At 44.5% G+C, this 21004-nt stretch overlaps 1 protein-coding gene across 4 annotated transcripts in view; it reads right to left on the reverse strand.

Moving 5' to 3' along the window:
* The window catches only part of RSRC1 (arginine and serine rich coiled-coil 1), a 126328-nt gene that overhangs the window by 12821 nt on the left and 92503 nt on the right, over positions 1-21004 (reverse strand). For all 4 annotated transcript variants that reach the window (XM_071812753.1, XM_065845032.2, XM_071812754.1 and 1 more), the window contains one exon: positions 10246-10314. In XM_071812753.1, coding sequence (XP_071668854.1) covers positions 10246-10314 — 69 coding nt within the window. The remainder of the gene's footprint in view (positions 1-10245; positions 10315-21004) is intronic.

The following is a 21004-nucleotide window of genomic DNA, read 5'->3' on the forward strand; positions in this document are numbered from 1 at the left end:
ACTAAGGGGACGGTTTTTAATGTAAAACCAGGTTTGAAAGGCTCTGAAATCCAGTATTTCCTAACGTGGTGCTGATGAAATTCCCTGAGTCACAGCACAGATCCAAAAAGGGAAAAGCACTTGATCAGTTGAGCTCCAGCTCTGCACCAGCAGCACCTGTGAGAGAGGGAGAACCTGCTTAGCGCTCCACCTGCTTGGATATCTCCATAAAACTCATGTGACCACAGACAAAAGCTGCTTTGTGTTTTAAAATAGAGGCAAAGATGCTTCCACAGATAAGGGAAATTGTTATTTTTAATCTACTTTTCCCTCAACTTCCTCCAATTTCCCCATAACCATCCGCAGGCTTCGCTTTTCTGCTCCACAGACGTTCAGCCAACGCATGAAATAAAGGCAAAGTGTAGACTGTTCCTATGCAAACAGGAGGATTAAACCAAACCCTTCTTCTTTCCAGGTGAAATACACCTGTTCATAACCCCCAACACGACCAACGTCCGTGTTTCTGTCTTTCTCCAGCATCAAATTGCAAGAGTGGAAATAAATCAGCCAAAAGGAAAATTAACCTGTGTTATTTGAAATGCTGTCATCTCAGGAACCGTGAGTTTAAAGAACTTGCTGAAATCCACCATTTACCTCAATTACAACTTGTTTTTAAGCGCCCATGCCGGTGAACACTAAAATACACATTTAAAATAAAAAACTCATGTTTTCCTGCCGTTTTCTTTGCCCTTTTTGCAATCATTGGGGAGAAACCTTTTAATTGTGAGCGGCTGCAGGTTGCACATCCTGCTGGCGGTCAGGTCGCTTCGTATTAATTTGAATAAATCTAATAAAAGGAAATAATTTATTAAGTTTTCCTGAAGAACTTAGATCAGCAGAGTGCAAATATGCATTAAATACATACATGCAAGAGCGCAGGGCTCGTTCCTGCTCAGTACAGCCCTATATCAGCACACCTCTCATTTTCACACCAGCTAAAGGAGCAAACGGCATTTAATGGCTCGGGCGGGTTTTTGCCCAATGGCCACTCCACCCTTTGCATTTCCTTTATTCCTTAGTCTCATTTTTGCCATATATAACATTTAAGACCATTAACCGCTCCAGGGAACCCCAGTCCCCGCAGGGGTTTGAAGCTGGTGATAAACCCATCGCGTTCCGATGGTGATTTCCCGCCCCTAATAATCTTTGGCTAATTAAATCATCCAATTCAGCGCTAAAGGGATATTTTTACCCAAAACACCGCGCAACCTTTGCAAATCAGCACCGCTCAACAGTCAAAAATCTCCTTTTTCTATGTGTAATGACCCCTCTCTGGCACCGGACAGACGCCCAATACCAAACAGGTCAAATGAGAACTTCCCGTATCTTCAACTTGGGTAAGTTTGGTAACTTTGGGTAAGTTTGGTTTGATTCCTCACGATTTGAAGCGTTCTAATGTCACCTTTGGATGTAAATGCTGTCACACCACGTATCTGGTGTCCTTCAGGATTTAACCACTGGGACTTGGCTCCTTTTGAACGCCCGAACTGAACCCCAACCCTGCTATAGACATTTTCCTCTCTATTTATTCCCTGTTTAATCCCGCTGTGTTTCGCAAGCTTCAGGTGACACCTCGGCCCGGAGGAGCCGTACGGGAGCAGGACAAAGCTTTCTCTAAATCATTTCTTTCTGCACAAACTGAAGAACGAGGGTATTTCCAGCCCAGCAACTGGAATCGGAGGTAATTAACATTTCAATGCCTTTTAACTCGGTGCACAGGCAAAAACACAAACTCTAATATCGTATATATTAAAAACCACCCATGAATAAACTTAGGCCTGTTATAAAAACACACATGAATGCGCTTAACCCTGGCGATGACAAGAAAAATGTGGTGTTTCACTACACTAATGGTTCCCAACTCAAAATTACACAAGAAAACATACTTTTTAAGAGCAAGAGCATTTTCTTTCCCTTCCTTGCCAAATTCTGCTAACACAGCAACGTGCTATTGCAACAGACCCTCCCAGCTACTCTTGTGGGAACTTGCTTGGTGCTATGAAAACACAAATACATTTTTTCAGTCAATTTATGTTAAAATCGAGCTGAACTGGGGCTTCTGAATCCAAGCTACACTGGTCCCATGCACGGGATCAAACTGGGGTGAGGAGTTCCTGGTTCTTCCAGTCGCCCCTGAGCATCCCAGTCCTTCCCAAGCATCCCAATCACCCAAAGAGCATTCACAGAATCCCAGAGTGTCAGGGGTTGAAGGGCCCTGGAAAGCTCATCCAGTGCAATCCCCCCATGGAGCAGGAACACCCAGCTGAGGTTCCACAGGAAGGTGTCCAGGCGGGTTTGAATGTCTGCAGAGAAGGAGACTCCACAACCCCCCTGGGCAGCCTGGGCCAGGCTCTGCCACCCTCACCAGGAAGAGATTTCCTCTCATATTTAAGTGGAACCTCCTGTGTTCCAGTTTGTACCCATTATCCTTTGTCCTGTCACTGGTTGTCACCGAGAAGAGCCTGGCTCCATCCTCCTGACACTCCCCCTTTCCATATTGATCCCCATGAATGAGTCCCCACTCAGTCTCCTCTTCTCCAGCTCCAGAGCCCCAGCTCCCTCAGCCTTTCCTCACACGGGAGATGCTCCACTCCAGTCCCCCCCAAGCATCCCAATCACCCCCTGAGCATCCTGGTCACCACGGCCAGCAGGTCCTGGGGGCACATAGAGTGGTTTGTGTTGAAGGGACCTTCCCAGCTCCCCCAGTGCCACCCCTGCCATGACAGGGACATCTTCACCAGCTCAGGTTGCTCAGAGCCCCGTCCAGCCTGGCCTGGGATGTCTCCAGGGATGGTTCATCCACCACCTCTCTGCCCAACCTGGGCCAGGCTTTCACCACCCTCAGGGGGAAGAATTTCTAGTGATCAGCTCCTGTTGAGGTAAAATAAAGAAACCGGCCAGCAAAGATATCACACTTTCATACTGCAATTTCTCCTTCACGTTTTTCATCATTATTCCGATGCTTTTCCTAACATGCTGCACTATGCCACCTCAACTGCACAAAACTTCCCATTTTTATATTATCCTTGATTTGTTTTTGCTCACTTTTAATTATAAAACGTCAATAAAAAGATTAAACGCACATAAAAGGAGATCAGAGCGCGCGGCAGATGCTGAAGGCTCCTCCGGAGACGCGCAGCGCGACACCAGGTGTTGGTGTCACACTAATGAAGCAGCCACCACTCGCCAGGGACCCCACGGGTGGAGCTGCCCAGACCCCCCTTCAAATCTGCCATTCTGGAGGCAAAACTGGACACATTTGAGATGGCAGTTTTGATAAGACCCTATGTATACTAAATATATTATCTATACTAAATATATTATCTATACTAAATAATTTGGAGACTTAACAGACTGAGTTCAGGTCATTGCCATAACAATGAACTTCACTAAAATTTACTGAGCATAAACAATGACCTAAGGCAACAACTGATGAACTTAAGGGCATCCTAATAGATTTCTGTATCGTTGAATGAAGCACTTTAACTTATTACGGCTGCACGGCCTGACCTCACGCAATCAAATCTTTTAGTAGCGGATTCAACCTGTGTTTTTAATATCAGTTACACTGAGGTACAGTCTTTTACTTCCACTAAGGGAAGTGTTAAATAAAGTAAGATACCATGGATAAACTACTGGTTAGACTCTCTTGTCCAACAGGTTAAAGATGAGTAAATTATTGTTTGGGATACCTGCAGAACTTACGATTAAGGGGTGGTCTACAGGTTGAGCCCAGGTTTTGCTGTACGTATGAACCTGCTTTTGTGCCGCTCCATCTCTCCAATCCACGCAGCTTTACCCTGAAAAGCCGCGTTCAAAACCAGCAAGTCGAGCCCATCACATTCACATAAGACACGTCATCCATACCCCGTCAGTTCGTTAAACCTCCGCCTGTTTAATTCTGCACGGGAGGTCTGGGATTAGTGGCAGAAAACATTGCGATTCTTCCCCAACTGACTCCTTGAGCACATCCAAGTTATCTTTCCTTTTCATAGATTTTAAACTAGATTTACGTATCTATTTGATATGAAATAGCAAGACAGGAGAGAAGAGATTTTAAAACCACATCCTGTGTGTACATACGTGCTATTTTATCTAAATCCATACAATACAGTTTTAAAAGCCCATTTAGGCTGCAGCGACACATTATAACGGTTGTGCAGAGCACAGCTTTCCTGCTTGGTTCAAATCCTATTAATCCACACGTTCCAAACAGCGCCATGAAGTGTCAGGTGCCTCCCCCAGCAGGACAAACCACGGATTTGGTTTATTTCAGTTTAAAGGCCAATTCTGGCTTGGGCGCCGCTCTCGTTTGCATCCCACGTGGGCTCCATCTCCCAGCCCTTCCCAAATGATGTTTTCCAAGCATGTGCCACACGACTTGTTCATATAAATGGAGCAAATTAAACTGTCTCCACGTATATCCTATCGCATTTGTAGCCCCGATTTCTCTCCTTAACACGTGGCCAAGACACCGTATTATCTGCCTGCAGAGGTTGACCTCGGGATATTAGATTCTGCCGCACGCCTCTCTTGTACTAAACCGAGGGGAAACACTTAATCACCCCTGCCTTTGCAGGAAAAAATCAACTTTAAATTTGCCATGATGAAAAATCAATAAAGCAGTAATTGCTTGGCTTATCATCGCACGGAGGAACAAATTGGGAAGCGAAGCTTCGCGTCCACCCAGATTTCAGTGAAGCGCGCGGAGTTTCGGGATCACTAAGCCAGCAAAGGGAAAGGTCTCGGAGTGATAATTAAATCTACTCGTGCTGATTTTCTGCCAAATTTATTTCCCCAGAGCACATGGAAATGTTGCAGTGCTTACCGGGAAGGCATCGCTAATCAATCCAGCACCGGGCCAGCGAAAATGCAGATTCGGGGGCGCCGCTCCACATCGATTCACCCACCCATGGATGGCCAAAGAACAAACCCTATTTAGCTGCGTTCAGGAAAACAAACACCTTATTTTCCTTGTTACCTGCCTATGTGCATGACCCCAGCTCCCCCACACAACCGGGGCTTCCTCGCAAGATGCGTTTTAAATGGAAAATGTAAAACTACTGTTCTGCGTGGTACGGTAAGAGAAACGCCCCAAAACGCTCACAATCCAGCCCGTTGGAATAAGCATGTGCTTTATTGCCACTGTTGCTATTCCCCATTTCAGCCGCTTTCAATCTGGCCTGCAGTGAAAATCAAGTTGGACAGGAAAATCCCCTTCAGATGTTGATGTCGTTTTTCAGGTGGTCCCGAATGGAAACAATAAATAACAACAGAGCGAGAAAAAAACCCCTCCATTGAAAATACTCCTGTAAAAGTAGTGATTTTTTATTAATTATTATCATTATTAATAGACCTAATTTCATGCAGCAAATTAGCATAGCTCCAATGGAAGTGCAAATGCAATCCAACTGAACAATTCAAATGAGGTGGAGGGAGCCTTTTTCTTCCTTTCTTTCGCTTTTTTGTCGCACGCACACAAAAAGAATCATTTTGGTGTGTGTCCTTCAAGCGGCTACAGGGACTATGGTAATTAAACCATTTAGAGCAGCACGAGCCCCCAGTCTCTAATCTGGAGCTCAGGTCAGCTGTCTGTAGATTCTAATTTGTCCTCCATTTGTATTCACGCTGCATATTCAGAGCGGAGCAGCGGGAGGGGGCATCGCTGCCTCGGAGGTCAAACCATTTGATTTCCGAGCAGATTACACGGAACGTCCGACATCGAATCTCACACCTGATTTGGGGATAAAATGACGATAAAGGTAACGCTGATGGGGTTGGGGAGTTACCGGCTTTCGGGGCTTGGTTTGCAAACAGCAGCTCGACTCCTTCCAGCAAAGGTCAAAACGCCCTTTGGGAGGCTTCAACTTCAAACCATAAAATGGTGAATAGTGAAGAATTTTTAAAAATTCAAAATTTTGAATTTTTGGAGGAAAAATGATATCTAAAAAAAATACCTTTGAAAAACGGTTAACAACAATTTAGTCATTAATCCACAAATATTTTAGGTAAACCCTCTTGTTTGCGGATGAACAGATAGGATGAGGTTCACCATACAACAGCTGCCAAAGCACAGGGTGGCTTTTATAACCGGACATTCCTCACCATTCCATTAGTAACACTTCAACCAGAAGGGCTTGGGGGAGCAGGCAAAGAATCACTGTGAGCAATTAAACACATAAGAAAATAGTTGTGTGAATTAAAAAAAAACCAAGAAAACAATTGATTTTGCACTTTTTTCCTCACTTTTGCCGTAGAAGTTAATCCAGTGAGAATTCAATGATCCAAACCAGCCAAAATCGTTCTCCACATAACCAAAACTAGAAAACAAAAGCTAAATCAGCACTCAATACACAATTTAATGAGCCTATTTGTTTCCCGGTGAAAAGAAACCATTTTGCTCTAAATTGGTAGCTAATTCCTCAAATTGGTGGATTTCACGTAACAAGCTTCTCTTTGGGAAACGTGTTCTATTCGTTTCCAAACACCGTAACAGCCTCACAACTCCTTCAAAGACACCGCAGGGCAGTTGTTACGGTGCTTATTAATAAATGGAAAAGAAGTTTTCCTCCTGCTCTCATCGTACGTTCCCATTGTTCCCAATCCACTCACCAACCCTTATTTTTTTTCCCTTTGCCTTTCCATAGTCGCCCTTTATCATCACTGCAGGCAAAGCAATTCCTACAACATGAGCTGCTCACCATGGGATACTACTACTACTACTATTACTACTACAAGAAAGAAGGGGGACGAAGGGAGGAGAAGGGAGGAGAAGGGAGGAGAAGGGAGGAGAAGGGAGGAGAAGGGAGGAGAAGGGAGGAGAAGGGAGGAGAAGGGAGGAGAAGGGAGGAGAAGGGAGGAGAAGGGAGGAGAAGGGAGGAGAAGGGAGGAGAAGGGAGGAGAAGGGAGGAGAAGGGAGGAGAAGGGAGGAGAAGGGAGGAGAAGGGAGGAGAAGGGAGGAGAAGGGAGGAGAAGGGAGGAGAAGGGAGGAGAAGGGAGGAGAAGGGAGGAGAAGGGAGGAGAAGGGAGGAGAAGGGAGGAGAAGGGAGGAGAAGGGAGGAGAAGGGAGGAGAAGGGAGGAGAAGGGAGGAGAAGGGAGGAGAAGGGAGGAGAAGGGAGGAGAAGGGAGGAGAAGGGAGGAGAAGGGAGGAGAAGGGAGGAGAAGGGAGGAGAAGGGAGGAGAAGGGAGGAGAAGGGAGGAGAAGGGAGGAGAAGGGAGGAGAAGGGAGGAGAAGGGAGGAGAAGGGAGGAGAAGGGAGGAGAAGGGAGGAGAAGGGCGTCCCAGACACTATTGAATAGGTTGCAAAGCTAAATCCATTCCTGATGTAGCTTAAGTCAACCCCACAGACCTCAGAGTGCTAAACTTCAGGGATAAACCCTCAGCTTTGAAGCTGCGGTTGTTTGTGAATCTGTATTATCGGCTTTTACTTGAGATGCTTCTGGATTACTCCCCATTTAGTTTTAATCTACAGCAGCCACCCAGGTGGGTGCCAGGCTGGTCGCAACGCTCATTTTGGGGATGATCCTGCATCCACCCCATTTAAACAGGACACAGGAGCATCCATGTGTCTATTATAAGTTCTCACAGTGTATCCCCGATAACATAATTAGAAAATTAACATAAATGAAAGCGTTTCCATCTGATGTAACGATTGCCCGGAACTCTTTGAAGTGAAAAAAGCTTAGCACCCTTTTCACTGGGTTTTAAACATCATTAAACTAAAAGTTTATTAAATGTGAACACCTCCAACCTCTTTCAAACAGGGGAAGAAAAGCGATGGATTAGTTCCAGTTTTTCAAAGATAACGACGTGGTGTTTTCCATTTTTGGCGCGCGCAGCAGGGGCTCCAGGTGCAGGATACCCGGTAAAACCTCAACGTTGTACCCGAAACTGCAGGGCCAGGAACAAAATCAACCCATAATGACCGGGAATTTGGTGAGAGTGAAAGCTGAGTTCCAGATGAGCCGGCCCTCCAAAGCTGAGCCTAATGGAGAGACAGCGCTTAGCGCCGAATAAAGTGTCATCTCATCAAGCCCTTAAAAACGTGCTAGAACAGGATTAAACTGAAGGAAGAACCAGGGGTGGCAATTCCATCCACCATGAGATGTGTGAATTTGGGGATTTCGAATACTTCTTCAAGCGCTCGGTTGAGAGTTGCTTTGGATTTACCTGATAATGCAAAACATCTTTTCTCAGTTCTTCTGGGAGAAAAAACCCCAACCAACCAAACCCCAAAAGGGATGAAGGGACCCGATCGCATGAATTTTAATAAAGATTACACTAGAGTTTTGAAATCTGTACTTAGGATACTTCACTGTCAGTCCCACAGTTTGGAGCTTTTAAAGACATTTAAATCTAGAAACAAACAGGGGGTGGGAAATGATGTAAAAACGTATAAATCCTGTAGGATGGCAACCAGCCCAATCAGACCTGCAAAACACACTTCATTTCTCCTTCACCCAGGAGGATTCAAAGGAGCTTGTTTGGATCTGAAGTGCAAATCGGCTTTAAATTGCCCTCAGAAATTCCTGAGGCTGGAGTTCCAGCTGAAGAAAAAATGGGGAAGGAAGAAAATTGGGAGAAATTTGAGTGTAACCAAAGAAATGGCACCTGAGGTCAGCACCGAGAAGAGATGGGGACAGGGAAGCAACAGGATGTGTTCTCCTAATCCAAAAACCTTGCGAACGGCCCGTTCCAAAGCCAAATAAATACGGAAAAGATTTGCACAGAATTGAGAGCCATTGGAGCCCTAAAGGGAAACAGCTCAGAGCGGGGATTCGGGGACAGAAACGGCAGTGGGGAGCAGCTGTTTGAGAGCACATGGTCGTGAGGAAGGGTTCCTGGAAAATAAGGGTGTCAAACACACGATAAGAAGGAACCTCATCAGCAACTGGTGGGATTCCTACCCAGAAACAGCGTGGTGAGGGTTAAACACAGCGTGTGCGGGAGGAGGATCAGCTCTGCTACCTGGAAGGTAGAGCAGAGATGAGAAGAGATGAAGGCGCGACAGATGTCAAATTGAAGTTCCTCTCCGTACCTTGAAGTTCAGCTTGGTGTGCTCAGAGAGAGGAGGAGAGAGGGCACACACAAGGAGACTTCCCAATACCATTAGAGAGGCTGGGAAGAAAGACGAAGTCTTGGAGAGACCGGAGGAGACGCCACAATAAAATCATAAAGATCGCTACCATCTTCTTCAGGTGTTTCCTTCCGTTTCCTACACACTCAGCAACTTTCCCTGTTTAGTTGAGCGTAATGATTTGGTTTTCATATCCCACTGGGAATTAAAAACATCTCAATCACTTCTTAAATTTCAAGCTCTCCTAAGCAGGTTGACTTCATATCGCTCTCCTCCATATACGATGTCCTGGTCCTAAACAAAATCTGATGGTTCCGTGGGCAGAACACTGAGTTTCACAGTAAATGAATCCATTGAAAGGCCAGCTCTGAAAAACCCATGATCTCAAACATCACATCATCTTCAACCCTCGGTCTGGCGTATCGGGGGTTAAAATGTTGAGTGAGCATCCATTCAACCCCACATAGGGAGACGAGGGGCACAACGCAGGAAAACTTACACGGAGGTTGTTCAGTGAGTTAAATAACGGCTACAACCCCAAACTACCGTCGCTTAAATCAAATACGCTGAGGAGAAAGCTCAATGCAGTGACCAGTGTGCGACAACATGTAATTCTAGAGGAAAACCGCTGCAAGTTGAGCCTTTGCTGTATGTTTCTATCTTTAAGTCGATGCATAAAATAATAGAGGTCATGGAGGATTAATTTGAAGAAGTGAGAGATTTTCCCTGAGATGGTGATGTCCGTCACGGCTGAAGTGAGGAACTTCGAGGTCCCCTAGGTTGTCTGCAGAGGCTGCGTCCCGCTACTGGAAATGGCTCTTGCCAATACTCACTGACATACAGGCAAAACACATTTATTTTAACTATCCAGATGTTCTTAACCTTCCACCTACCGTGGTGCAAAGGAAACCTGCTCAGATCTGCCTTCAGTGCACCCGTGTCACCCAGAGACAGACCAGCTCACCTGGCCACAGCGCGCAGACTGAACGCACACAATAGCTGCACTTCTTGTTTTAATGGAGCCCACAAACCGGTGGTGCTGGCTGGTCGTAAGGTCTTAATGCACAAATGCTTATGGTTTCTGACTTACAGGGTTTTAGTTTGTTACTGAAGAAAAAACAGGCGTTACCTTCTTCCTTTCTTCTCTTGGCTTCTTCTTCACTTCTCTCTTTAGCCTTTAATGCTTCGTCTGCTTTAGCTAAAAAGAAAAGAGAAGAAATATAACACCAAATTTTATAATGAGTTAATCTATCTTGCAAAATGACATTTCCTAGGGGGCTAAACCACTTTCAGGTTCCTTTTTGCCCGTCTCACAATGAAGAACAAATTTGGTTCTTACTGTATTTTCTTTAAAGCTATCACTACAGTTCAAACAGCATCAATGGTGTTAGGGAGGGTAATTTCTGCATGCAATAGTAGCTCAATACAAATCTCCGCATTCATTTGTTGTTAAGTAAAACTTTTAAGAGTTTTTATTCGACTTGCCCCCAAACCGGAGTCTAAAGACGCAAATGCAACGCATTGAAAAGCAGCAGATTTGCTGCCATAGTGAGTAATCCGCGAGCCCTCTTTTGAGGACAACCCAGAAACAAAACAACGTTGGGGATGCAGGGTTGCAGGCGGCATTTAAAACAGGCATCGGATACCTATTGCTCAGTATTCTATAGGCAGAACGCAATCCTCTCCTCAGCACCAATCACAGCAGCCGTGTTTTATTCACGTTATGACACCGGTCGTTAAAAAGAATCTTCTTCCCTCTAGAAACCTCTTCCCTTATTACTTAATTACCTACTAGTTGCTCAACTGCAGGGCTTTTCAAACACTTTACTACAGATGTTAAAGAAGATTAAAAATATACAGCACAGTAACAAGGGACTATCAATATACTCTGTAAATTAATTAAATTTCTGTTCTAGCACATCATTTATTCCAAAGCATTAATGTCTCAAAGGAGCCATTCTCTTTTATTGCCATCTCACTGCCTGATGAGCGAACTAAGTGAGAATAAGCCCCTAATAGCATTATACTTGATGAAATATTAAGTTTGAAAAAGTAGCACCGTGTCGAAAGGAAAAGAACCAAAAAGACGCAGAATTCAGGCCCGCTTATATAATAAAATCACGGCAAACCGTGGCACAAACAGCAGAAGCTTTTTGAGTTGTGCAGGTACTCGGTCCTACCGCTCATTTAGGAGAAGGAAACGCAGCCCAAGCGGGTCCGGCCGGCCCTGGGGGCTCCACCTTCCCAAACCCCCAACGCCACGAAACCACAGGCGTCTGGTTCCGTTTACACGCTCTTACACATATTTACACTACATTTAAAGCCATCAAATATTAAAACTTTTCTGCCGGGGAAGATCGTTACAATAATCTATTGAATTATATAATAAAAACAAACTGCTAGTAACTCTAAAGACTTTTACTTCATTTACACTTGATTCTCGCTGGTAAGAGGACAGGGATAATAGAAATTCGATTTAAATTCAATTTTGGTTATGTGTGTAATTGTAGATATACCCCTTGAGTCATGTAAAACGCCCGGCTTGTGTTTCTTTCAAATTATCCCGCTCAGATTCACATTCGACTCCTTACAACTGTCTTCAATATGTATTAGCAGAGCTCATTAGGCTGAAATTTAATAATGCAAACATCAGGTGGATTTCAAGAGCCCCCATTATCGCCGCAAGATGGATTGCTCATATAACTCTGGGGCCAACTGGGCACAATTTAGATTCAATAAAGTACCATGCCTAAATTGGATTTATCTATTCCACTCGGCTACTTTGTTCTTCCTCACCAATTTGTTGCTGCACAGGAACAATTCATTGGGCATCTCGATGGTTATTCAAGGCCAAAAAAATACTGAAACGTACACCAAAGATGTCACCGGGCTGTGACTACATTTTTAGCTTGTATTTATTAACTTTCAATTGCTCATTTCCAACCCTTGTAACCAGAGTTAAAACTTGTGGCAGCTTGTCCTCTCAAGCCACGCTTCGTTATGTGGACAATGTCACAGTTTAGGAAGCACCATGAGGACGATTCTCTACACAAAATTGCTCATTAACAACATTTAACGTAGCTCATAAATCTACCCTAAATCTGGGTTATAGGGCACCATCCATTACCTCCAACAGGAGTCACTGAAGCCTCGCGATGCTTCAAGAGTTGAGTGCCAACAACTCTTAAAACACTTTAAATTCTCTGTCATTGTTCAACGGCAAAGCGCCATTAAACCCCGAGATTTATTTTGACCAAACCGAGTTGTGGTTAAACAGCACTGAAAGATCCTTACAACTTATTCCACTCTCTGTTCTGCGGACTACGACACCCTCAAACCCGCATTTCTGGTGTGCAAACACATGCTGGCCACCTAAATGCAGCTGATATTTGGAAGAGCCATCAGTTCTCCTGCCTTCCCGAAGCCGGAGGAGGACGGACAGCGGCTCAGCACCCAAAGTCACATCAGCAAAAGGCTGAATTGAGGCGGGTACGGGAGCGCTGAGCCGGCTCCTGGCCCGACTGCTTACGAAGCGTTCCAAAATATATAAGAATTAAGAAATAAATAAGCATTTAAGAGCTCATCCAACCCCAGATAAAATCACAATTCTATTGATTGTCTCTCTGAATGATGGGAACATGACGCAAGGAAGATGTTTGAGATGTTTACCTTCAATAAAACCACAACGTTGTGAAACGCAGATACTTGCTAGCGGAGTATTAATACAAATATAACAATGAACCGCTTCGACCAGCTCCTCCTTGGTAGTGAGGATGAGATCCAGCAGTGCACCTCTCCTGGTCGGCTCCTCCACCATCTGCACGAGGAAGTTATCATCAATGCACTGGAGGAACCTCCTGGACTGTGGCCGGCTGGCTGAATGGTCCTTCCAGCAAACATCCGGGGAGATTATCCCAATGGTTGATTGTTCTTATGGTGAAGAATTCCCCCCGTGTCCCATCGGAACCTCCCCAGGAACTGGTACCTCCAGGGCAGCTCATCCGGGCGGGCACGTCGGAGCGACGCTCTAATCCTGCCCAGCCTTGTGCTGTGCAAGGTCAAACTGTTTCCAGCAAAGATGCTGAATTAAATAAAAATAACAGTAGAATATGAATTATTTCAAGGTAAAAATAGGGCAGGCATCGTTTTGGGGGGGCAAAGGGTATTTCGGAAAGCACAGCCCTCTCCCACCACTGCGGGATGCAATTTGTTTGACTGCTAAAATTAAAGAGAGCAACGTCAGAACACCCACCAAGCGCAAACCGCAAGTTGCTTGGGAAAAGAAAAATCAACATTATTGTGCACTTTCCAACTTTTCCAACTTAAAAACCACAGGCGATACATTTCAAGATGTATTTGGGGAAGAAGAAAGCAGGCGAACTCAAAAACCACGTAGGGATGGTACATCTGAAATGCGGGTGAGCCGTCCGGGATGCGAATCAGAAAGACTTAACCGCTCCTTTTAAACACCAACGGTTTTGCACTTATAAAATATTCAGTCAGCTCACATATAAAAATAATCCATTATTAATTTACAAGGTGTTATTTAATTTACATGCTATTTTTCTCCAGTATATTAAATTTATCAGGGCTGCTGGAAACCCTCTCTGCTGAATATTCATACACTGACATGTAACGTTATGTATTGTACATCCCAAAATTCCAAGGCTAATTCAGCACCACCGCTTTCTCCGCTATTTCCCAAGACGGGAGCAGCGAAGGAGCAGAGTCCAGAAGCCGTTCATTCAAACCCAGAACCCCAACCCTGCCCGCGTTTCTATCGCACCAGATTGACGCTGTTTTTCTACATTTTTGCCTTTTTCCTCCGTGCTAAAGAACAATTCCCCCACATTCGGCTACCACAGACATTCAGGTGGCCTCTTGTCCGCTTCACCCATGCACACGCGGCTTCGTTTGGCACCGTCCGCTCTAATTACACCTCAGCCTGGTGACACCTGATGACACCCAAACATAAGAAGTTCCTGCCGTTGCTGTCCCAAGTATGACACACAACTTAATTACGCCAGACTGTAATGACAAATATCAGAGAGTGCCAGAGCTCGCTGCTCCCTCCCCGGCTCTATGGTTACAAACTCCCCGTAAATCTCTTTATTTTAAGCTTCTCCTCCCTCCCTGGGCCGTTATCCCCCCCGTTCTTCCAGCACAGGGGTTTGCTGCTCTTTATTTTCCACCCTTTTACCAGCGCCATTCCCTTCCCGCAGTGATTTTGGGAGGTATTTCCCAGTTTCGGTGTAACATCTCCCACTATGGCACAGCGAGCGAGCACCCGTCCGTGAGCTCCTCCACAACATTCAACCTCTTTGGGGTAGCAGATACACCCAGTAACGTGGCACCCCCTCAAAAAACACAAGCGAAACCCAAATGTTGTCTCTTTTCTCCCAGAATGTTAGGGATTGGAAGGCACCTCCAAGATCATCTTTTCTTTGGACATAACCAACGTGTTTGTGAAGCTAAATCCTTTAAGGCCGACTAGTTTGGGTTTTGTTTAATTGTTACGATTTTCCAAAGGCGGTTTGTGGCTGGATGTAAGTGACACGATGAGAAATCACAGCGCAAAAGTCATACCCGAAGCCACGTATAGCGCAAAACAGAAGGCGTTCTTAAGTCAAAACGGGTTAAATATTGAACCAACTTCTCTAGAGAGAGGGGAGCACGTATGGCCTCGTCCAGAATACCAACACGCCGGCCAGAAATCCGTAAGGACGAACCCCCCGCGAGGGGACGCGGGTGTTGGGAAGCGCGAGGTACCAAGCGCCGCCCTCCCCAAAGATTTGCGGCTCCCGCTCCCCGCCTCCCGTATTAAGACTGCCTTTCTCATCACTTAATGCTTATTTTCATCACTTCGCTTAAAATATTGATAATCAATTAGGGCTACGTCTGTTTTGCCACAGAATCTGTGTCACAGTCTATCAGACTGTCAGGGCCAATTCAATCCTCATTCAAAGTTAATTTTTTCTTCATAAATCTGCCTTTGGAGGAGTCATTAGGCGCAGAACATAGCCCGAGGTGCAATCACCTATTCTCTTTCATTAGCGGCAGGCAGGGAAGGTGAGGGAGATTATTAGAACTTTGGAATGATCACAAAGCAGCGTGCTGCCTGTCAGATCCCCCCAACGTTTCATTCATCTCGGCGGCGCGGCTGCCAGCGCTTTCCGATGGACATTATTCATGAACATCTGGGACACGCTGAATATTCCGAGGCGGGAGCCATGAAAAAGCGCTGCCCCCCTTCGACTGGGAAATTAATTCTACGGTCAAAACAATTAGGAATAGAACAAACACGGTTTGTGATGTTATTTTAAGTCCTCCAAGATATTCCACTTAAAAAGCTATAATTTTAGAAATATCGCTGTTTAAACATAAGCATGAACGCTCTAGATAGCTTAGCACAGTATTTTACGCTATCGAAGAACTCTGAATTTCCTTTATTATGGAAAAACCAAATTGTTGGGTTGGGTTTTTTAAGCAATAGAGAATTAGCTATAAGAGCTTCACTAACTGATATGTTGATCCGTTCCTAAAACGGCGCCAAATGAGATGCCACGTTGGATTTTAATGCGCTGCCATCTTAAATTAGGGCGCACTTTACTCAGGGCGGACAGTCAGCTGCGGAGTGTGAGGAACAGATTTCCAAAATCAAAGATATTTATTGCTGCTTCTCCTGTTCAAAGGAGCGATTTTAAGGTAAGAATGGCAGAAATGCTGGGAAATCTTTTAGCAGAGCGGCATCCGTAGAAATGAAGCAAACCCCCTATGGTCCCTGTGCCCTATCCCTTCATACACGCAAGGGCTTTAAGATGTAGCTACTTTAAGGCAAAGTCATTTACATCTAATGAAATAACATCAAGTAGTTCCTTGAATTTCATTAGGAAAGTCAAAAGAATAGCAACGGACATTTTTCCTGTTATTAGTGTGAAAATGGTGCTACCGTTCGCAAACTTCTCACGGCCCGTATCGTTCTCCTCCCAAAATATTCTTGCTCTGACAGCAAAATTAAGGGCCAGGTCCATAGCAAATGCCAGCAAATTCCATGGAGCTATGGAATTTACTCCAGCTGGGGATCTGGGACTGAATAATAATAATAATAATAATAATAATAATAATGACTTAATAAGCAGATCTTGCCTAGGCACGCTCATCTATTATTTAGTGCATTTCTAATTTCTTCCTTCCTCATACACTGTTTCCCACACACACGTCTAATAAAAAATTCAGCTGAAATATGTTTTAACACCAAGGATTAATTGGTTTAAATTGCTTCCACGGCTCCTGACTCGTTACAGTGGGTGCTATTAAATATTGCAGAGATTCGCGTGTGGCTCAGAACAAGCTGGATGTGACCAACTTGGACACCTCATAGGCAACTCATGGTTCACTCAGGACCCTCGGCCCCCAAACGGCCGCCGAGCTCGGGAAAACAGTGTAATTGGATGCAATTCTTGTCTTACCTGATATTTAGTCTTGCTGAGAAAGTTATTTATTAGAATAATTTGATCATTTCAATGGAATTGTTTAAACGGCGCCTTCTGCCCGAGTTATTTCCCTTAGTGGGAAGGGGGTGGCAAGAGAAAGGAAGAGTTTGGTAAAGGAGAATAACGGGCTGGAGTTGAACCTGCCCCTCATTCTCTGAGCTGAAAAGGCTGTAACTTCAAGGAGAGAAAAGGTAAATTCCAGATGTGAAGTTTTATGGAATAAATGATGATACTTTGCTATATCCTTCAATAATGTATTTCAGCTCAAGTGGAGAACTGAGAAGTGTTCAATACGAACAACGCCAACTTCGCTTCAATGTAGTTGAATTGTACTAACCACCTTCTTTACAAGAAAACTATAACGTATCATCGCACAAAGAAATTACACTACTTTAAAAAACAACAACTTGTTTGCTTAAAAGCTAATCACTCATGAAAGAAATGTTTAAATCATTTCTCAAAAGAAACCTGGCAATGCCTTTCAAACGCAGGTGTTGTTCCGGTCTGTGTATGGGGAGCGACAGCCGGCCTTTCTGTCGGGGGTCAATCACGGAATTGGGCCCGACGGCTTGTCAGCAAACTGCACAAATTCACTCACCAAACCTGGATTCAAAATCAGTCCTTCCTTCATCTGCCAATTTCACAACATCAGGAACCACCACGCTGAGTGAAAATCAAGTAGATGACAACTAATCCGGCCATGGAAAGGAAGCAGAAAAGCATGGAGCACTTAGAAATGATTACGAGGAACAACGCTGAGAAAAGCCAAACCAGCCCAGAGCACCTTGGAAAGGCTCAGAAAATGTTCACCTTATGCCTTCAAACCAAATAGAAACATAAATAACCCCGCTGGCAACGCTGTCAGCACAGACCCATCTAGACAACGGTGGGCAAAAGTCTTCCTGGCTCGGCAGTTTCACACCAAGTCTCACACCAGATTTGAAAAGAAAATATATGAATTTAATTCCCCTAATTCAATTCTGGGCACTGGCCCATGGCCACCACTTAATGACCGATAGTCGTTTCCATTAAGGATAATCTTTGGCCGCTCATCTACACTGGAAACCACCAATAGCCATGGTAAGATTTGCTGCACCACATCATCCAGATAATAAAAAGAGGCAAAAAGAATTATCCAGAAGAATTCCCTTGGTCTTATTGGTGCCAGGTCCAGGTACCGGCTGGACAATGGGGCTTACTGGGAAAAAGCCTCCAGAGCTGAGGAGCTAAGGGAGCTGGGGCATGGAAACCACCCCACGGGTGATGGAAACACCACCGACCCATGACGAAATGCTTCTGGGTGCTTTCGAGATGGAAAATGCACCAGCTTTGTACCTTCTCTGTGTCCTTCTCAACAGAACCACTTACTGACAGAGTAAGAGAAATGTTGGCTTTCCTATTGAAGAATAAAACTAACAATAACTAAAAGCCAACACTTGTTTGTGTCCCAAAGACGACGACTGATAACGTCCAACTCTACAACTTCTTCCACCACACAAAGATCTAAACCTCAGCACAGCCCGTAAGATCATTTCCCGTTATTGCTTCTCATTTACACAACAGCTTTGCTGAGGGCACAGCCAAAGGGACTTTGCTAAAGCCGGCCCAATTTAAACTGCAGTTGACACTGGAGCCCCAAAGCCCACTCAAATTTCCACCTTCAGAAACAAAACCCTGTAACCAAAGATCCAGCTAAAGAGGCGAATGAAGACACTGAAGAAATGCTGCTGAACGCGGTTGTTGAAAACCAGTTTCAATTCCTCTCCTTGCTCCTTTATTTGCAGTGAAGTTCCATTGAAGGAAGAACTAAGTTATTCACGGTGGTTTAATCCTCATTAGGAATGGCTGGGGCTGTAGAAGATTCTGCATTTTTTAATTCCAGGTGTTGCCACATGTGCCCCAAATGATGAAGATTTAACAGATTCTGGAGTTTGAGATTATTCCAAAAACCAAAGGAGGGAATAATCCAGGATTATTCCTTCTACCCGGAGAACACGCACTCTGGCTTCTTTGGCTCTATCTGAATTTTTGTGCCTAAATTTAAGAATATTAGGAGCCCATTCAACTTCACAGAGACTATTCAACTATGGTTAGAACTTGGGCATATTACTAAATGCCTTGAATAACAGGAAAGAGAAGAATGACATTGGTAGCCAACAAGAGGGAGCGCGAACTTCTTATGCTGAAAGCTCTATGGGAAAAATGGTCACGGTGCATCCAGACAGCACCATATAACAAATTATTTGTACCAGTTACAAAAGTACGATTCAATGCAAACTATACATTAAAATATACAAATAATAGAACCAGGAAGCATTTTAGAGGATTTTTGAGGAAAGAAGGAACTTTGTTCAGCCTCCTCATGATCACTTTCCGCTTTTGCCATGGTATTAATGAAAAAACCTTTGTGAAGCAATGGAAAAGAAAAATGGATCAAAAATTAACTAAAAAAACCCACAAAGTACCAAGTCTACAAACACCAAGACACCATTAAAGAACAAACTGTTCTCAAGTTTTATAAATAGTGTTAATAAGAAAGATTCGTAAAGATACCGACGGGCGTATTGGAAAATGGGGAAACGCCGAGATGGAAAACCAGTGGTTTCAGAGCAAGTGGCCGGATTTACTGCGCCTTAACTGCAGGATCATACGACAGGCGCCCAAAAGGACTTGACATCTGGCACCAAAAGGGGGAGCGCGTGTCCAGGAAAGATTTGTGGGGGAGACTTATTGCCAACACGCACTCAATTCCACGGCCCGGCCTTGAGCCCGGCGCACCCCGCGCAGCCGAACGCCGCCGAACTTGTCCCGTGGCAAGAAATCATGGGCAACCACACATTCTCAGCTTGTGTCATTAACTACTATAATCATTTGCTGCACGCGGCGCTATTAAATATTCCCCCGGGGATAAAAGGGGTAAATATATTGCTTAAATATTCAGTGGCTGACTGTAAAATTTCATTGCAGATTAACTGATGAAGATGAAGAAATGCTGCTGAAAACACACAATTTATCTTCGCTATGCACAGCAGATCACTCCTGCAATGACACCGGAGGCCGTGTGGGTTTGAATTCAATAGCTGCATTAAACGAAAACTACACACCCAATAAACAGTTTGCTGCAGCACTGCTTAAATAATTCAGAAAGGAATTTGGGGTATCAAACGTTTTATGTATTGTATCAATGTATTTCAATTAAATGCTTGTTTTTAAAGCTTCTATTAAAAATCATAAGAATAAACGGGAAAATAGAAAAGTCAGAGACTCAAAACCAACAAAGAACTGACTTGTAGGAGAGGATTTACACAAGATTTGTCGCCAGCGAGAAAGTCACCTCCAAGGGCACGTACCGGATAATATACACATACATTTACACTTATCATCCGCAACCTTGAGAGATTCCAACTGGCTCTCATAAGTCTGGACAGCATAATTTTAGCACAGACATATGTGCATCTATATATTTGTATAGAGCCATAACAAAGTAATAAATAAGGAGCCTTATTCAACTCCAGAGAACCCACCAACTTTCTCTTATTAGATTTCACTTCCCGGCAGGGTTCTCCCCAGCAGAGCGCTCTGCACAGGCTGCTTTGCCACTGTAGTTCCCTCGTTCTTCGAAAATGTAAATAATTTGAGATACTAAAACCTCACTAAATGTTTAACGGCACGTAACTACAACGATGAGGAGTGGGAACGTATTGCTGAACTTGCATCAGCGCAACCCCACCGAGTCCCGGCAAGAAGAACATTGCCCTGAACTTATACATCCGCCCAGGTGATGTCTGTATATCCTTTCTATAATACCTCTTCTTTCAAATGAAGGTCTAATGATTGCGTTAATTCACGCTCCTTAATTGCACTGCTTGGCAGCCTTATCGTAGCTTCAGGTAGGACGGAGAAATCACTGCGGGTAAAACTTGAGGTGACCTTCTGTGAAAACCAATGGGACTCAGGCCATGCCTATGGTGGGAAATAATGTGGAACAAAACCAGTGAATCCATAATGTAGAGGACAGTGCCCAAGACCCTGCGCTCACCCCGTGCAGGTTTCAAGGGCTTTGCTCCAGTTAGAGGAGAACTGGTCCATGGGAACGGCCGGAGTACGGGGACCAAAACTCGTGAATTAACCATAACTTGTGAATTAACCCCAATTTGTGAATTAACCTCCTTTGGAAGGAGCTCAACCCGTGTGCTTCGAGACTGTAAGGTGACACAGAAAATCACGATGAAGCGATGGCCCTAAGGAATGAGAAGTGCACGTTCAGAGCTGGCGCTTTGGTATCTCCAGCAAGCAGACGCCGCGGGCTGCAGAACACGGGTTCCCACGACCCCTCTCAAAACCACTTCAGCGACAGATTTTAGAAACAACAGCTCGATTGCCTTGGCTAAAGAC

Source organism: Patagioenas fasciata, chromosome 9 (assembly GCF_037038585.1).
Source record: "Patagioenas fasciata isolate bPatFas1 chromosome 9, bPatFas1.hap1, whole genome shotgun sequence".
Taxonomy (NCBI): domain Eukaryota; kingdom Metazoa; phylum Chordata; class Aves; order Columbiformes; family Columbidae; genus Patagioenas; species Patagioenas fasciata.